This window comes from Macaca mulatta, chromosome 16 (genome assembly GCF_049350105.2).
Source record: "Macaca mulatta isolate MMU2019108-1 chromosome 16, T2T-MMU8v2.0, whole genome shotgun sequence".
In the NCBI taxonomy this organism is placed as follows: Eukaryota; Metazoa; Chordata; class Mammalia; order Primates; family Cercopithecidae; genus Macaca; species Macaca mulatta.
Window position 1 is genome coordinate 51,783,619 of NC_133421.1, and position 17,225 is coordinate 51,800,843.

At 53.2% G+C, this 17,225-nt stretch overlaps 1 protein-coding gene across 1 annotated transcript; it reads right to left on the minus strand.

Annotated features, from left to right (window-relative positions):
* Positions 1-148: 148 nt before the first annotated feature.
* Positions 149-11,631, minus strand: EPX (eosinophil peroxidase). The gene is made up of 13 exons (XM_015119158.3): positions 11,429-11,631; positions 11,221-11,314; positions 10,806-10,981; positions 10,521-10,638; positions 10,271-10,400; positions 9,194-9,400; positions 7,218-7,536; positions 5,270-5,430; positions 4,677-4,932; positions 4,091-4,261; positions 1,685-1,922; positions 896-1,108; positions 149-587 (listed from the first exon to the last, which is right to left on the minus strand). Exons 1-12 carry the CDS (start codon positions 11,502-11,504, stop codon positions 907-909), a joined length of 2,148 nt encoding a protein of 715 aa, XP_014974644.3. The 5' UTR covers positions 11,505-11,631; the 3' UTR covers positions 149-587; positions 896-906.
* Positions 11,632-17,225: the final 5,594 nt, after the last annotated feature.

Sequence of the window (17,225 nt, forward strand, 5' to 3'; positions counted from 1 at the left end):
TTTCTTTGGGCTCTCCTAATTCAGCCCCCAGGAGAGGCTTAGATGGTTGTGCCAGCGTGCGTGTTAGCAGCACTTCTCTTCAACACCTGGAGCAAAGCATGGAACTGAGGCCACGTCCTCCCTAGCCCCACACAGAAACAGCAGCCCCTGCCCTTAGCAGTGCTTTATTGGTAGAAGCAGAGCATGCTGCCCAGCCTCAGGCTCAGAGGAGGACTGTGGGGTCTCTGCAGGCTAGGACTGAGTGGTCTCTCAGTCACGGTGAGGGAGGGGAGGGAGGGCTGGGAAACAGTAGAAAGTGCTGTAAACCCTCCAGCTGACTTTTCTTGCCTGGGGTGCAAGACAACATAGCTTGGCTCCCAAGCCTTTGCACGTGGCACTGATTCATAACCTAATACCTAAGAGACTCCCACGGCGGGAAGGTCCATTGCTGCTAGGAGCCCCCAGCTCTCACTCCCGGCTGGGGAACCCAGCTCTGAGCTGTAGCCAGCAGAAGCGTCAGCAGGCGGCAGTTGCTCCAGGGGGACAAGGCAGCTTCATGGTCCTCCCCTTCTCCTTGTCTCCAAAAGTTGGAGGCTTGGGATAGACTCCTGTGGAAGTAACAGAACGGATAAGTGAGGAATTTACTGGACATTTAGAAATGGAGCTGTTTTTGGGTATTAGTGACCAAACTGAGGATAGTTGGATGCTCCTAATTTCCTCACCAAAGTCCTAGGGCCTGGGATTGACTGTCAGCCCAGAAGCTAGTACATTGGGAAGCCACTTGGAAAGAGTACGGTATCCCTCGTGACAAGTTCTGTTTTCTCTGCTTAGAGACCTAAGAGGACTCAGCCATCCATCCAGGGAAGGATATGAGGGCCTAACCCAGCCCAGGGTGCTGGAGGTGGCCTCCCCTTACCTGCAGAAGCCTCATTTCCCCCGCCAGGCTGACAGGTTCAACCTGGGGATACGGCTGCAGCTCACAAAGCCCCGGGGATAGATGTTGGCTCTGAAGATGTCCCTTGAAACCATGGTGATACCGGTATTGTCACATATAATTCGAGACAAGGAAATTCTGCTCAGGGCCTCGCGCTGTCTTTTGGTGAAAACACCTCGTTTCTGCCACCAGAACCTACCAGGCAGTCAAGAGATGTGGGTGAAGGTTGGGGAGGAATTACCTTGTCATGAGCACCTGTTGTGTGCCAGGCACTTTACATACATTATTCCATTCAGTTCTCACAAAATTCCTGCAAGATTGGAATCTTAGAAATGAAACAAATTCAGTGGCCAAATAAATTGCCCAGTATTCAGTGCACAGTAATTTAAGTGGCCAGGGCTGGATTTGAACTCAGGCAATACCAACTCCAAATAAGGAGTCAGGTCTTAAATCACAAACTTATTGGAGGGAAACCAGATTTCGCCCTTTCTGCTCATGTTTTCTGGGATCTACCAACCCAGAACAGCGAGGCTGCCAGGCTACCTCCTGGGTTTAAGATGACTCCGGCTCAGGCAATGTGGGCCTTGCCTGGGTCAGTGTCTCTCTTCCTTTAACCCAGCTTTCCAGAGAAGAGCCTCCTGATTTCAGATCCTGTGAACTTGGAAGAAATGATATTAAAGAGAGCAGTGATCTTCAATGTTTAGTCTTGAAATGCTAGTGTTTTTCCACTCTGCCTCTGGTGCTAATGTCTTTTATGATAGGGTCACTTACCTGTCTCCGTCTCGGGCTCTTCTGAACTGGTTCTCGAACAGACAAGCCAGAAGAGGCCCCACTCGAGCCCCCGGCAAAAGAGGCTCAGCGATGGCCCCAATCCAGATGTCAATGTTGTCAGGGGTTCCATACAGATTCAGGAACTTCCTTGCCAAGTCCTGGTTTTTCAGCACCCGGCTAAGCTGTGCCAAATTCCGGGGCTGGGAGAGCCCACAGAAGCGCCTCCAAGCATTGTACCCTGCAGGGGAACGGGGAGAAGCAGCTTCAGTCTTGCTGACCTCCCATTAGCTTCTGCTTCTCTCCACCAGTCCTCTGGGAGGAAGCTGTGGCCAGTCAATATTGGGCAGACCCAGAAGATCCTGCTGGCAGAAGAGGCCCTAAACCTTCCAAAGACCAGGTTTCTGTCCTCTGATTGAAAATGTGAGTGGACAACCGTGCTCAGTGTGCATCAGACTAAGGAGTGTGTCCTAACTTAAAAAGCTGTTTTAGCCCAAAACACATAACCACAAATCCAACACTTAATGATATTATTACTGGGCTCGAGTGCATTCGTTAGACACAAGTAAGACGGTACCCAGAACATAAAAGACTCTCCATCAGGTTTGTAGAATGAATGAATGAGTGAAAGAATAAATGAATGAACAAACCAACAAATGGAGAGCGTGGATAAAATTCATCTACTCAGAAAAGGACGGCACACTATGATTCCTTTGATATGAGAAGTCCTGCATAGGCCAATATAGAGACACAAAGTAAATTAAGAGGTGATTGGGGCTGGGGTCGGGATGGGGATTGACTGTTCTTACAAGGTTTCTTTGGGGAGTGGTGGAAATGATGTGACATTAGATCATGGTGATGGCTGCATAACTCTAAATACACTAAAATCATTGAATTGTCCATTTCATATGGGTGAATTTTATGGTGTATCTCAATAAAGCAGTTTTTAAAGTTTTCAGAAACTTCCAAAGACCAGCCGTACCAATTTGTCAGCCATCAGGATCCCACACAGGACCAAGCCACATCATAAGATATGACAATCAAGGTAGGAGATAGCTTGGCCATGTCCCAAAGGGACACCAGCCCAACATCATCCATTGAACCACAACTCACACACACCATCCCCCAGCGGAACACATGAAAACCACACAGGGTTTTACCATACTGAGCACTGTTGGGTGAATATCTCAGGACCCTCACAGCACCTTTGTGAGGTACTTTTATGGCATGCTAACTATATCTACTATGTTTACTAAAGTTGAGCAACCATGGACTTCAGGGTCACTTTACTGTTCAGTGGAGCTCAAACCAGGTTGTCCAGTTCCCAGTTTGATGTTGGACTTGGGAAGGGATTAGAGGAGATTGTAAGAGCTAGTGTCAGGATAATATTTCTGGAGGGCACAGCTATTGCGGGGAGCAGAAACTCGCAGTGTGGAAACTTGGGTGGCTAGCGATCTCAGCTCTCCAGCAGGGAGCGCCCACAGCTCCTTAGCTGCCAAGAGCACCCAAGTTTAAGGAAGGAAAGAAGCTCAGGTTTCTCGAGTGCCTGCTGTGCTCTACCAGGCGCCGTGTGAAGTGGGGTGGGCAGTAGGAGGTGCCACCACTGCTTCACACATGGGCACATGGGCCTTCAGGTTCTTTCCAGACAGGGAGGTAGGAGGTGGGAAGGAGAGAGGAGCAAGGCAGTGGCCAAAGCCTTCCCCTACTGGGGTTGAACAGGGAGAAGAAAGGAGAAATTGTAAATTTAAATTCAGATTTTACTACTTATTTATGTGACCTTGGGCAAGTTACTAGCTGTCTCTGAACATAGTTCCTCATCTATAAAATGACTGTAATCATTGCTTCTCAAGGTGATTGGGAAAACAAATTAATGTACATGAAAGTGACTAACAAAGTGCCTACATTTTCTTCTTTCCTGGGATAAAGTCATTTGTGCCCTCACCAAACAGTCACTGCAGCCTTAGTTTTATTCCACCTATTCCCTGCCTCTAAGACTCTGCCTTTGTCCACTTAGAGCAAGGAATGTTTCTGTAGCTCTGAGATTTTAGCCTTCCTCCTTGGATCTTGCCAGAGTGTTGGGAATGGAGCAGTTCTTCCCTGCCTTTGAAGCCTATTGCGTTTTTTTCTACTTGGAAAGTTCAAGCCTCCCTTTTTCAGCTCCTGGGCCTAAGTCCTGGTCCTGTGGTGGACCTAAAGCTGGAGCCCCTACAGTGGATGGGGAACCATGGCAGGACAGCAAGCGGTGTTCCAGGGGTGCTTTGGGAAATCAACCTTGGCCTTGCATGGCTTTGCACCCCTGTACATCCTGTAGATAGTTCCCAGTCAGAAGGGAGGTACTAGGGTCCTCCCAGACCCCTTGAGCAGCCTGGCCTGAGCAAAGCTGGGAGAAGAGGCGGACAGCGCCCTCACCTGGAAGGCCATGGTCCCGGCTTCGTTGCATGTTGAGAGCTGCCAGGTCCAGCCCGATCCTCCTCACTTGCCGAAACAGCCGGTCCCGGAGTTCATCCACTAACATGGCATCCTGACGGTTCAGCTTGGCAGGGGTGGCCATGAGTCCCCGGAGGATGGGGTCGATGCCACCTGGTGGCAGGGAATGTGAGCAGCACAGATTGGACCAGCCTCTGGGAAGCTATTTGGGTTATCACATGATGCCAAACTAGCCCAGAGCTGGACAAGCCAGCTGGGTATGTTCAGTAATGTTTGTCAGGAAACAGAGCTCTGGAGAGGCAGGAAGCAGCTGGAGCTGGGAGACACTTCTTGAGTGGAAGGGGAGCTCCCCATCAATCTGACATTAGCCTCCACCCTTTAAAAAATCCTCTCATTCCACAAAGGATGGGAGGCCTGTGACTGAGGGTCTTGCTGGCACCTGCCTTGTTTCCACTGTCCTGGGGAGATTTTAGCAGTGGCCTCTGCAGCAGTCTGGCTTCCTGGCAGTAAGCTTGTCCCACCTAGGGGAGGGCATGCTCCCCACCCTTCCCCTGGAAAACCTGGTCACCTTCATACACGATCCGCCAGCCGGCAAAGAAGGCAGAGCTAAGTGGGACGTGCGAGTTGGGTGCAGAGGCCCGGTACTGTCTGTCCAAGCGGAACATGAAGGGCTGGAGCATGGTGTGGCCAAAGCGGAAGGCCAGGGTGAAGACATTGGCCACTCGTGGGTCCACATTGGAGCAGTACCCCCTGTAGGGTCCCAGGGTTCTCCTGGCCCGGGCCTTGCCTAGAACCAGGGGCAGAAAGTCTCGGTAGGTGATGATCTGGAAGAGAAGACAGGAGGAACATTCCCTAGAGGCCACTCACCCACACCCTTGCCTTTTCAAAGGGTGGCTCAGACATATTCTTTATTGTCATCATGTCAAATGTGACAATATTAATTTCCTATTAGTGGGTGGAGATACAAAGCCCAGAGAGGGTGAGTGACACAGACAGGGTCACACAGAGTTAGAGGCAGAATCGGGGGAAGAGGACAGATCCAGGCGCACCGCCAGTCACCCAGACCCAGCTGGTTTTAGGCACATCCCCAAGGATGTGTTAAGGACTGCTTCTTATGCCAAGCTTGTCATCTGGGGGATGCTGGGATGCAGAGCTCCTTACCTGGACCATGGCCCCCATGATCTTCCGAGCCTCATTGTACAGCTTGTCTCCAGTCCACCGGGGATTCAGGCGTCTCAGCTCGGTGGCCAGCCGGTTGTGCTCTCGCATAAAGAGAGTGTGCATGGCTGCCAGCTTGGGGGTTTCCGTTGATCGGGTGTCACCTTGAAAACCCCAAGCTCAGATTTACTGCAGCCTTTCCCAGAGCAATGTCTTTCTACTAGGGCAGACCCAGGGCTGGGGACTGGAGAGACGGGGTGGGCCACACTCCTGGCCCTCACTGGACCTCCATCTCTTCAGCTGTGCTGAGGCTCCTCATCGCCACTCTGCTCCCTAACACAACAGGTCAGGAGCAGAAGGACCAGGGGTTCCTAGGAGGCTTGGGTTAGGTGGGAAAGCACAGGGCAGCTGCTGGTCTCAGGCAAGGGCTTCTTTGCCTAAGGATTCTACTCTATAAGACAACCAGATCCATAGCCCGGACCAGCTACGGGCAAGGGCACCTTGACTTTGGGACTGCGAGCCCACCTGTCCATGAGCTGCCTCTGCCTACATGTTCTCTGCCAAGGGCTGGTGTACCTTTTTCCATCTTTGGGCTTCGTATAATACTGCTCTTCCCCGTGAGCCGGAAGGAAAGAGGAAGAGAGGGAGGGTTGGGCAGAGACTGTTCTTAGGAACAGACTTTCTACTCCAGGCAGGGAAGGAAAGTTAATTCCATCATTTGCTTGCTTTTAACTAAACTCTTTTGCACAAGGTCTTAGTTCAGTAGACCTCTCCGGAAGGCACACGCTGTTCTTCCCAGGACACACAAATATACAATCCTTCAAAAGAGGGGCTGGGGCCGACTCCCTGTGAGGAAAACAGTGGAACAGAGTGGACTGGGCAGAGACCTGGAAACAATACCGACTGTGTTCTCAAGTGGACTCTGCCATTTGAAACTAACTGTGTGCTCTTGGGCACATGATTCACCTTCCCTGAGTCTCAGTTTCTTATCGTAAAATAAGACCAATAATATTTCCCTCCTTTCAGGGCTGTTGCAAGGTTTAGAGATGGCATGTTTAAATATCTTAATAAGGTTGGGTGCGGTGGCTCACGCCTGTAATCCCAACACTTTGGGAGGCCAAGGCAGGTCAGTCACCTGAGGTCAGGAGTTCGAGACCAGCCTGGCTAACATGGTGAAACCCTATCTCTACTAAAAATACAAAAATTAGCCATATGTGGTGGCAGGCGCCTGTAATCCCAGCTACTCCGGAGGCTGAGGCAGGGGAATCACTTGAACCCAGGAGGTGGAGGTTGCAGTGAGCTGAGGTCGCACCACTGCACTCCAGCCTGGGCGACAGAGTGAGACCCAGTCTTAAAAAATAATAATAAAATAAATAAATATCTCAATGAGAAATGACTACCATTATTTTTGTAACCATGTACATGGGGCAAAAGACCCTGAAGAGAGTTCAAATTAAGCTTCCAGAAGAAGGTATTAACTGTCTAGCAACAGGTGGGGACAGGGAGGAACTAAGGAAATTTATCCCAGAGAAGAGGAAAAACGTGGAGATGGAAGTAACAGCTACTTTGAGGTATTCCTGTGTGAAAGAGAGACAGGGTCTTTTCTGAGGTTCCAGAAGCATGATTAAGGGGAATAGGTGAATATTTGATCAAAATAAGGAGACCTTTCTAACAGTCGGAGCTGCCTGTGGCTGAGCTGGGGCACCATACAGGTGGTGAGAGCCTTCTCACCAGAGATGGTTAAGCAGTTATCTCTGGGCACACACAGGGAGCTTGGAAAGGGACTCCAGCATTCTGATTCTGTGATGACTGTGCACAGATCTATGCCTATTGTGTGCCTAATACTGAGGTCCCAAACCATGTACCTTCACCACATCCCACCATGACTTCCCAATCGGGACCCCAGGGATGGCTGTTTCCTGGGAAGACACCACCTTCCTCCCAGTCTGACCTGCCAGGAAGCAGGGGATGCGCGCCGAGCGGTTGGTGAGGAGACAGGGGTCGTCACGCAGGTTGTCAAAGGGCAGCAGGGCCCGGCCGTTGTCTTGGAAGCGCTGGTTGACGGCCAGCAGCCCCAGATAGTTGGTCCGGTTGCGGAGCCGCAGCGAGAGGGAGACCTCACTGCCATACACCATGCTGGCGTCCACGAAGGAGGTGAGCGCGTTGATCTGGTTGCGGACTCTGTTTTTGTTTTGGGGGCATGAGGGTGCCGAGCGGAAGAAGGGGATGCAGTCACGCTGGTTCTTGATGCGGGGGTCATTGGGTGGTATCTGAGATGGAAGAGGAGCCAGTGACATGGGGCGCCTTCAATAGTAGACTCACTTCTCTCCCTCGTGTCCCACCTCTCTCAAAACCTTGCTTAAAACTCCCTTCCTCCAGGAAGCCCTCCTTGACTCACCCAGGCTCATGCTGCTCACCCCTTCAGTCTGAGTGTCCTTAGCATTTTGTTTCATAGAGTCTCAAAAGGTTAGGAATGAATGAGGCGTTGGAAACAATCTCGATCCTCATTTTACAGCAAGGAAAACAGCCTCAGAGAAGGGAAGTGACAACTAGTTAGCAGGAAAGGTGGGATTAGAACTTAGTTCTCTTGACTCTTAGGCTTGAGCTTCTTTAATTCTGTTCGGTTCGACAGACCTTTTCTAAGCCCCTTTCTTGCTTGGTGCTTTGGAGACTATGAAGGTCAAAAAACACAGGAAAGGTTGCAGGAAGCTGGCAGTTCAGTGGAAAAAGACACACACATGGAGTTAAGAAACTAGGTTGAAGTGGCATCTGCTGTGCTTGATAGAAAAGCCATATGTGGGCTGGGCGTGGTGGCTCACGCCTGAAATCGTAGCACTTTGGGAGGCCGAGGCAGGTGGATTACATGAGGCCAGAAGTTTGAGATCAGCCTTGTCAACGTGTGAAACCCCATCTCTACTAAAAATACAAAAATTAACCAGACATGGTGGCGCGTGCCTGTAATCCCAGCTACTCAGTAGGCTGAGGCATGAGAATTGCTTGAACCCAGGAGGCAGAGGTTTCAGTGAGCTGAGATTGCACCTCTGAACTCCAGTCTGGACAACAGAGCGAGACTCTGTCTCAGAATAATAGTAATAGAAAGAAGAAAGAGAAAGAAGAAAAGAAAAAGAAACAAAGCAAGAAAGCAAGGAAGGAAGGAAGGAAGGAAGGAAAGGAAGAAAGCAAGAAAGAAGAGAAAGAAGAGAAAGAGGAGAGAGGAGGGGAGGCCATGTGTTAAAAGTATAAAAGGAAGATCTGAGAAGGCTCCCCAGAGGAGGTGCCCCTAAGCCAGGGATTGAGGAATAGATAAGATTGCTACAGGGAGAGGCCATCTAGAGGCCCTCACATGTCATCCCTCATGAATGTGGCCCCACCTATTAAGGGTGACTGTGTGTGTACGTGTGTATATGTGAGAGTGTGTGTGCATGTGTGTCAACCCTATGTCCCTAGCAGAGACTCTGCTCCTTGGATTCTATCTTTTCTTCCCTAGCACCCCACGCTGTCCTTGCCTTCTAGCCTGAAGGTTAGGACCCTACTCACAGCCCAAGCCCAAGAAGTTGGCAAGAGCTGCAGGGCCCTTAGACCACTCTGGGAAGGAGAGAAGGGCAAGAGCTAAAAGGCCCTTAGGTTGCCAAAAGCAGGGGCCCAGAGGCTTCCCCTGTTGGATTCAGACCCATGGGTCAAGACCTGTCTCGAGGGCTTCCCACCCCATGAAGCCTGACCTCAGCCTCCTGGCAGATTGCCCTACCCCCACCTCTCAAACACACACGGTGCGGGCTCTCTGCTCAGCTGTTTCTTGTGTCTCTGTCTCATACCCCAGCTCCTCAGGCAGCTGCTTAAGGATGGTGCTCCAGTCTTCCAGATCCCCACCCCCAGCACCTTGCCTTTTGGGGAGGCCACACAGGGGCGTGGGGGATTGGCTGAGGGTACCTTGATGGGAAAGCAGGGGGGCAGCTGGGCACAGGTCTTCTCACAGTCGACGCCCTCAGTGAAGGCCACTCTGGCCGGGGACTCCGGGGAGAAGTCCAGGTCATGGTCAATGAACTGGCCCCACTGCATGAACATGAGGGCCCGGCCACGGTCGGAGGTCAGTCTCTCGCTGGGGAAGCGCACAATCTGGTTGGAGACAGCCCGGACCTGGGGGGGAAATAACGTCAGCACGGGACATGGGCTCCCTGACCCCACAAGGTATTAGAGCCAACCCAGGACTCAGGGAGCAGCAGCTGCCCTGCTGGAACTGACAGCTTCCCCTCTCTGCCCTCCATGCCCCCTTTGTCCCTGGAGATGTAGCCACCTCCTGCTCTGATTCCTAGAAGGATGGTTTCTGGCTGGGCTCCTGAGGATTCTGGTGATAAAGAGAAGGAGAGGAGCCAGGTTGACTGGCTCAGACCTCACCAGCTCTTCCAGAGGGGAAGGCAGATCAAATAGATAGATCAATTTATAGACTGATAGCTACCCAGATGATAGCACTGATTCACAGGTGCACGGGCTGGTTGCCAGGTGATGGATAATGCATGTAGGGAGTACTGAGTCAGTGGATGGAAGGATGGATAGAAGAAAATTAATTAATAGATGTTGATAGATGGGTAGATGATAGACCGCTATATTGATATATCAGTAAAAAACTGATGACTTGATAAATGTGAAACAGATCAATAGATAAAGTCAGATTAAGGTATAGAGCCATTTATATTTAGCAAGACTTGACACTGATTTTCTCAGAAAAAACTCTACAACACCGTAATGGTTAGCATGAATAGAGCACGTCCTATATAGCTATTGATACCAAGGACTTCCATATTCACACAATATTCTACGAGGTAGGTTTTAGGGCCATTTTACAGATGAGGAAACTAAGCCTCAGAAAGCTGTATTATTTGCCACAAGTCACTGCGCTGGTCAGTGGAAGGGCCTGAGTTCAAGCCCTGCCTGGCTGACTCTGGGCTGTGTTTTACTTCCCACATTTAAGAGATCAAGCAACCTCCCACGCCCTCAGCCCCAACTCACAAGAGGGAGAAGGAAGCCATTGCGCCTCCTGCCGGGGGTCCAGCCAAAGGGCAGCGACAGCCCATCCTCATACTCGGCGGGCAGCCAGCGAGCCAGAGCCTGGTTGGAGGCCCCTAGCCAGGGTCTCCTCCTGCAGCCGTGGGTGGGGTAGGTCAGCAGTGGGCAGAGCCTGGAGATGGCTCAGCATGGAGGGAGAGGGTGGGTGCAGGAAGGGAGGGGTCCCCAAGCAGGAGCAGCCCCCCGCACATACTTGTTGTTGCATCGTCCAGTGATGGTGCGGTACTTGTTGCTGCAGCGTTCGGCCTGGTCCTGGAGAGCACAGCCACTGGCGTGGGACAGCAGCCGCAGCTGTGGTTCTGTTAGCACATCTGTGGGAAGGCAGGTGGGCAGGCCTGAGTTGGCCTGCTCTGTACCTCCCATCCCTTTACCCTCTGTCCTCCCTGCACCCCAAGCCTGTGCACCCTGCCTCCCTCTCCTGGCTTCCTTCTACTCCAGGCCAGGGCAGGCCCAGGGGGCTCAGTGGGGATCAGAGTACCAGTGACATTGAAGGGTCCAGACCGCTGGGGTTGTAACTTCTCTTCAAGCAGCCCCAAGGCCACATGCATATAATCTGCGGCCTGAACAACTGTCCTGGTGGCTGCTACCGGTTGCTTGAAGTAGGACAGGAGGTCCATGGGGCTGGCTGAGCCGCTGCGAAGCCGCTGCTTGATGCTGCCCAGGAGAGGAGAAGTGAGGGCTGGAGAGAGGGTGCAGACCCACCCAGCAGAGGCCCAGTCCTGGGGGACAGTCAGGACAGGGCACGCGGACAGAAGGATGGATGGAAGGGAGGCTCTACCAACAGGAGAGGTTCATAGGGTCCAGAGGTGGGTGATGGGTGAGAGGACCTTGGCTGGCGCCCATGCCCCTCACTGATCCTCCCAGGCCCATGCAGCCCCCAGACCCAAGTCCACCTCTTCTGGGTCCAATTGTAGGCAGCATCCACCCGCAGCTTGGCCTCTGCTATGCAGTCCCGCAGGACCGAGGTCTCCACTGCCCCAAGAGAGTCTGTTCAAAGAGATGGGGACTCAGGGTTCAGCGAGCCACAAGACCTCCATCAAATCCCAAGTGCTTCCCCTTCCATTTCCCTTCCCTCCTCCTTGGCTGTCTAGGGGCTATTACCTGTGTCAGTGCCCTCACAGGGCTGGGCAAGGATGAGTGTGGCCAGGACCCCTGCCAAGGCTGGAAGCAGATGCATGTCTGCAGTGAGGCTTCACCAGCCGGGATGTGAGTGACATTCACAACCTGCGAGGGAGGATCCTCTGTGCCCCTCTCACTGTGAGGACCCCCAGCTGACCTCTCACCTCCTCCTGCTCTTCTCTGGACGTAGCTTGGAAGGGACTTTTATAGCCCATTCTAGGGTGGGGGAGGGCAGCTCTGGGCCCCAGAAACCCAGCCTCTTGGGTGGAGTTCTGGAACTTCCCTCTGGTTTTCAGGGGAGTTTTGAGACTGAAACCTCCCACCCCACCCCCTGCCAGCCTGGGGACATTCTTCTTGCCTACCCTTCACTCCGTCCCTACCCTCTACTACCAAGCCCACTGATGCACTTCTCCCAGGGCCCAGAGCAGCGCCTGGGACACAGGTGTTGCTCAATGGATATTTGTTGGCTGACAGGAGCAGTGCACCTCAGTCACCACCACCTGGCTGCGTGGCCTCGGGCAAGCCACTTTCCCTCTCCAGGCCTCAGTTTTCACATCCCTAGAATAAGAGCTGGGCCAGATCATTGGCAAGGTGCCTCTCCTCCCACAGCAGGGCAGAAACTGAATCTGCCTTACTGTTATACACACCCCCAGACCCAGCTCAAAGCCCAGCATTTAGTAGGTGCTTAGCAGGTGTTTGTTGAGTGAATAAATGATCTGTGATGAATGATTTGGCTCCTCTCCTTATCCCCTAGCCCTACTCACTCCCTCCAAGGTGCCAGGGAAAGTGTGAGGCTGTGGCCGAGGCAGGGCCTGGCAGTGAAATCCCTCATGGGCCATTTTGGGGACACAGTGAGATGTCACAGGTGAAACACCCAGCCGAGTGAGCTGCTGTGGAGCCTAAAAGTAAGCACCCACCGTGGGCTTTATTCTCTTGGCATTTCTTCAGTGCCAATCAGTAGTAGGTTTACTCTGAGAAGTAGGTTTCAATTCTGAGTTCCTACTGGGCTTGGTGAGAAGTAGCTTCTTTAGAGGCAGTGTGCTGCACCAGGGTCTGATTGGCCTGGGTTGAATCCAGCCCTGTCACTAGCTTCATGGCCTTGGGTGAGCCTCCATTTGCACATTAAGTGCAGAATGCATCCCTGTCAGCCTTCTGACAGGGTCCATCCTCTCTGCACCTAAGCCTTCCTCCTGCAGTTCCCTGCCTTGGATGAGCCAAGTTCGTCCTTTGCCTCTGACCTCATCTCGGCTGCCTGGAGAGCGCGTGCTCATCCCTGAGACAGTTCCAGAGTCACCACCAATGCGGCCAGCAGCCTGCGTGTCCTCGCCCCTTCTTCAGGAGGACACGTCCATTCCTTCCTCAATGTGGACCCCATGCCTGCTCCAGACTCCCAGGGAGGCTGTTTCAAGTGTCCTTTCTCCTCCCCGACCCCCACACCCTACTGAAACCCTGCCCAGTGCACTCCACAGCCTCCTCCTCCCACAGCAACGCTACCAGCCCAACAGTTGCTCTTGAAACAACCACTTCGCTTTGGCAACCCCTTTCACAAGCTCCAGTGATGGCCTGAGCCCTCCTAATCTTATCTCCTTATCTTTAGCAGAGGCCCCTCTCCTGTGACAGGGGGCCTGGGTAGAAGTCACTGTGTAGTAGCTGAAAGCACACACTGGGTTCCTTGATGCCGACCCACTGCGTGACTGGGTAAATCACACACCTCCATGGGCCTGTTTCCAAACCTGTGTGATGGGGACAGGGAACCTCATGGAGGAGAGAGATTGTATAAATCACAGAGCGCTCCTCAGCTGTGTGTCACCTCCCGGGCCTCAGGGAGCCAGGTGCTCCCCGGGTGGAGCCAGGTGGAATGCATGTACCCCAGGTTGGAGCTGGATGGGGTGTATGTACCACAGCTTGGAGCCAGGGTAGGGTGTATGTAACCCAGGTTGGAGTTGGGGTGGGGTGTATGTACCCTAGGTTGGAGCCAGGGTAGGGTGTATGTAACCCAGGTTGGAGCTGGATGGGGTGTATGTACCACAGCTTGGAGCCAGGGTAGGGTGCATGTACCCCAGGTTGGAGTTGGGGTAGGGTGTATGTAACCCAGGTTGGAGCCAGGGTGGGGTGCATGTATCCTGGTTGCTGTACTTCCAGGGTCCCCAGCACTCAGAGTGAGCTCTGCTCTCCCTGCAGAGGTTCTTCAGCAATAGTGAGCAGTGCAAAGGTTTCTCCACAGCCATGGGCTGCTGTGGGTTATTGGGACAAGCCTGAGACAGAATCCTGGGCTCTAAGCCCAGCCCTGCCATGCTGGCTGAGCTCTTTATAATTTGGGCCTATTGATTGCTCAGGGTGGTGATGAGAGGCTGCTGCCTGGCTGTCCTGGACTCTGACTCTGGATGTCCCCTTAGTCTACTTTCTGCCACGTTTCCCCCACAGGACCCTGCCCCTAGGCTCCAGTCATCCTAACCTTCCACATACAACCCCCACCTTTTCTCTCCTTCCAAGCAGCTCCTAATTCTGCTGGAAGCTTCCCCTTCCTCATAGGTCCCTCTGGGAAGCCATTTCTGAATCACCCCACAAGCTGGGCTAGGTGCCTAAGCCACAGTACTTAGCAGGCAGGAGCTCCTTGAGAGCAGTACAGGGAGGTGGCCACAAACTGACCTGGGTCCCCATTCCAGCACCGTCATCCACTTGGGCAGACTCCTCAACCTCTGAGCCCACCTCCTCATAGTCAAATCCATTGCACCCACTGCCTCCACCCTTCAAGCCAATGGCAATCGCTGCCCTTGACAGACAGCCTCAAGGGACCTCAATAAAGGAAGCAACAATAGGGCAGAAAAACAAGGTATGTTCAACAACACTTTTGAGCACCTGCTATGTGTTAGGCATGGTGTCTCCGAGGTAGACTAGGAAAACCTCCATTTGACTGTGAGGAGGTGGGCTCAGAGGTTGAGGAGCCTGCCCAAGTGGATGATGGTGCTGGAATGGGGACCCAGGTCAGTTTGTAGCCTGCTACAGTTTGAGGTGATGTAGAGAACGAAGAGCCTTAGGGTGGGCACCAGGTGGGTCCTGAGGCCATCTCCAGTGCAAGGCTGGCCAGGTGGTTGGTTAGAGCGGGTGCTGTCCAAGGGAGGTGAGGAAGGTTAGGATGGACAACCCACTGGACATGGAGGCCACCTGCTGGAGACATCACTAGGGACACCTCCCAGGGCTGGGTGTGTGGGAAGCCTGGCTCCCTTCAAGGTCTGTGGGAGCTCTTCCCTCAATAAGTGGAGTCCAGAACCCGCTGCTGGGCCTGGGCCAGGCTCCCTACAAGCCTGGGACCTGGTTGGACCTCAGAGGCTGGGGAGTTGTATGGGAGAACTCTTCCCCAGAAAGGGAAATGGGCAAAAGAAACGTCCAAGACCGAGCCACGCAGGAGGAAAGGTTTCTATTGAGACCCATCAGAAAGACCGCTCTTGGGGTGACAGGAGAAGACAAGGCTGCTTGGAGACTGGGAATGAAGAGGACAGAGAAAGTAGAGGTGTTTTTGGCAACAGGGCCCTGACCAGCCAGCCCTCTGGTTGCTGCTGTCCTTCCCTCCCTGGTGGCTGTGGGAGTATGAGACCTTGGGAGATTTGGCACCACTGGCCCCGTAAACATCCAGTCTGCTCTGCTGCCGTTGCTCCGAAGGAAAGGGAACCCGCAGGGATTCGCACAGTCTGGCACCTGCCACTTTCCTCTCCAGTGTCCCATCCCCTCACCCTCTATTCCTCTGCCCTCTGAACCCACTGGCTTTTGGTCCCCAAAATAGGCTTATTTACTTTCTGCTTTGGGTCATAACCATGAAGCCTCCTCCTTCTGTTTGCCTGACCAACTCCCATTCATCCTCTGGGTCTCAGCCACAGGGAGCTTTTCTGTCCCACCTCCATAGTCTGGTCCTTCCCATTCCTTACTTTTGTAGCTCCTTTCCTAGACAGTAACATCATTAAACACTTATCTCTAGGGTTGCATTCGACTGAGCTCCAGTCCCTGCAGGTCTGTGAGTGTCACAGAAAAAAGGTGTGTGCCTGTTCTGATGCTCACTGTAACCTCATTACCTAACAGTGCCTGACAGAGGCTGAATATGTATTTGTGGAATGAGTACATTTGCTGTCATCTTGCCTGCCATGGCTCTTGAATCAGGGAATAGATTGTACCTGTACATCCATCAGGATCCAGTGCCTTTTGTCAGGGGCATTCTTCTTCTGGGGCCAGGCCAGCCCTGGGTCAGTGGATGCTGTGGCAGGCCTGGCCCTGCCTGGTCGGTATCCACACCCCAGACCATGAGGGAGCTTTCCTTCCTGGGCATCTTTCAGCTGCAATACCCAAGATCCTCCACACCTGCCTACCCTCCACTGGCCAGCTCAAAACCTCAAGCTTCTGCTTTCACAGGAACCGTCCATGGTGGAGCTGCTGGCCACAGGCCTGATTAGATCTCTTTATCTGCTCAGCTCCAACGGCCCCCACGGAGACAGCAGGGACTGGCCAGAGTGCAGGGCCTGAGGGGCCTGCTTCTGCTCCCAGGGCTTTCTGAGAATGAGGTCCTTGGCCCTATTTTCATGAGAACACTGAGGGTGTGCGGGGAGAAGGGTTCTGGATCAAACTGCGGTGGCCCCACACTGTACCAGAGGCGGAGGCAGGCCAGGAGTTCGTGCACATGTGTGCATGTGTATGTGTGCACATGTGTACATGTGTGGTCCAGAGCTGGGGACTCTCCTGACCAAGGAAGCTCTCAGTCCTCTGCCTTTAGCAAGGCTGAAGAAAACTCAGTTTGGGGACTTGGAGAGCTGACCTGGGAGTCTGGCACCACTTCTGACTGTGTGACATTGAACAAGGGTTTGGCCTCTCTGATCTGCTAGTAAAGTAACTAAAAGCCAAGAAGAAGATTGCAGGGGCAGGAGGGCTTTCTGGTGAGCACTTAGGAGGTGCACAGGTCCACGCTAGAGGGCCAGCTGAGGGCAAGCGCCGGTCCCCTCTCTCCTCCCTCCTGCCTTGGCCTGATGTGAGAGTTTATACCTCACCTCCTCTATCAGACTAGGAGGTCCCAAGGGCAGGGCCTGGGGCATGGAAGGGCCTGGGGCATGGAAGAGAGTTTGTGGGCTTGCAGAAGAGACAGACCTTGCTTTAGATCAATGAAGTAATGAGTGGGAAGGCTCAGTGGGGCATGTGACCCACAGGGCACTGCCAGTGTGACTGGAGCCCTGGTAGTGCTGGACTCTAGCAGGAGGGGACACGGCTGACTGGGGTGATTCCTTGCCCCTTGCCCCTTGCCGTATGCCAGCCTGGTGCCCTGTGCTTTACTGCTGTTACCTAAGTCCTTGTAACAACCCTCTGAGGCGGGAGCTGCCGACTGGGACTTGTTGGATGGTTGAGGCAGAGAGAAAAGAATGTGCCATGATCTTGGAGCCAGGAAGTGGATCGCAACCTGGGACTAATTCTAAACCAAGCTCCCAGATGCGACCCAATGGAGGGAAGCCACCTCCCAGAGGTTGGGAGGATGCCTCAGGCCTGAGCAGGCCAAGGCAGGCCTGGTGTCCCCTGCGTGGATACTGTTCTTGAGTGGAGTCTTACAGGTGGTGTTGGCTGCACCAATTGTACTGACTCTGCAGCTAGCCAAGAGGGGCTTCCTGGGACCCCCTCCTGGGTGAGGCACGTGGGCTGGTTGCTCCTATCCTGAGGAGGATAGAAGCTACTCAGGAGCGGGGGAAGCAGGGAAGGGGAAGGAACACAAAAAACGCAGGGGCTGGCAGATGCCTGGGAGGGAAGGCTG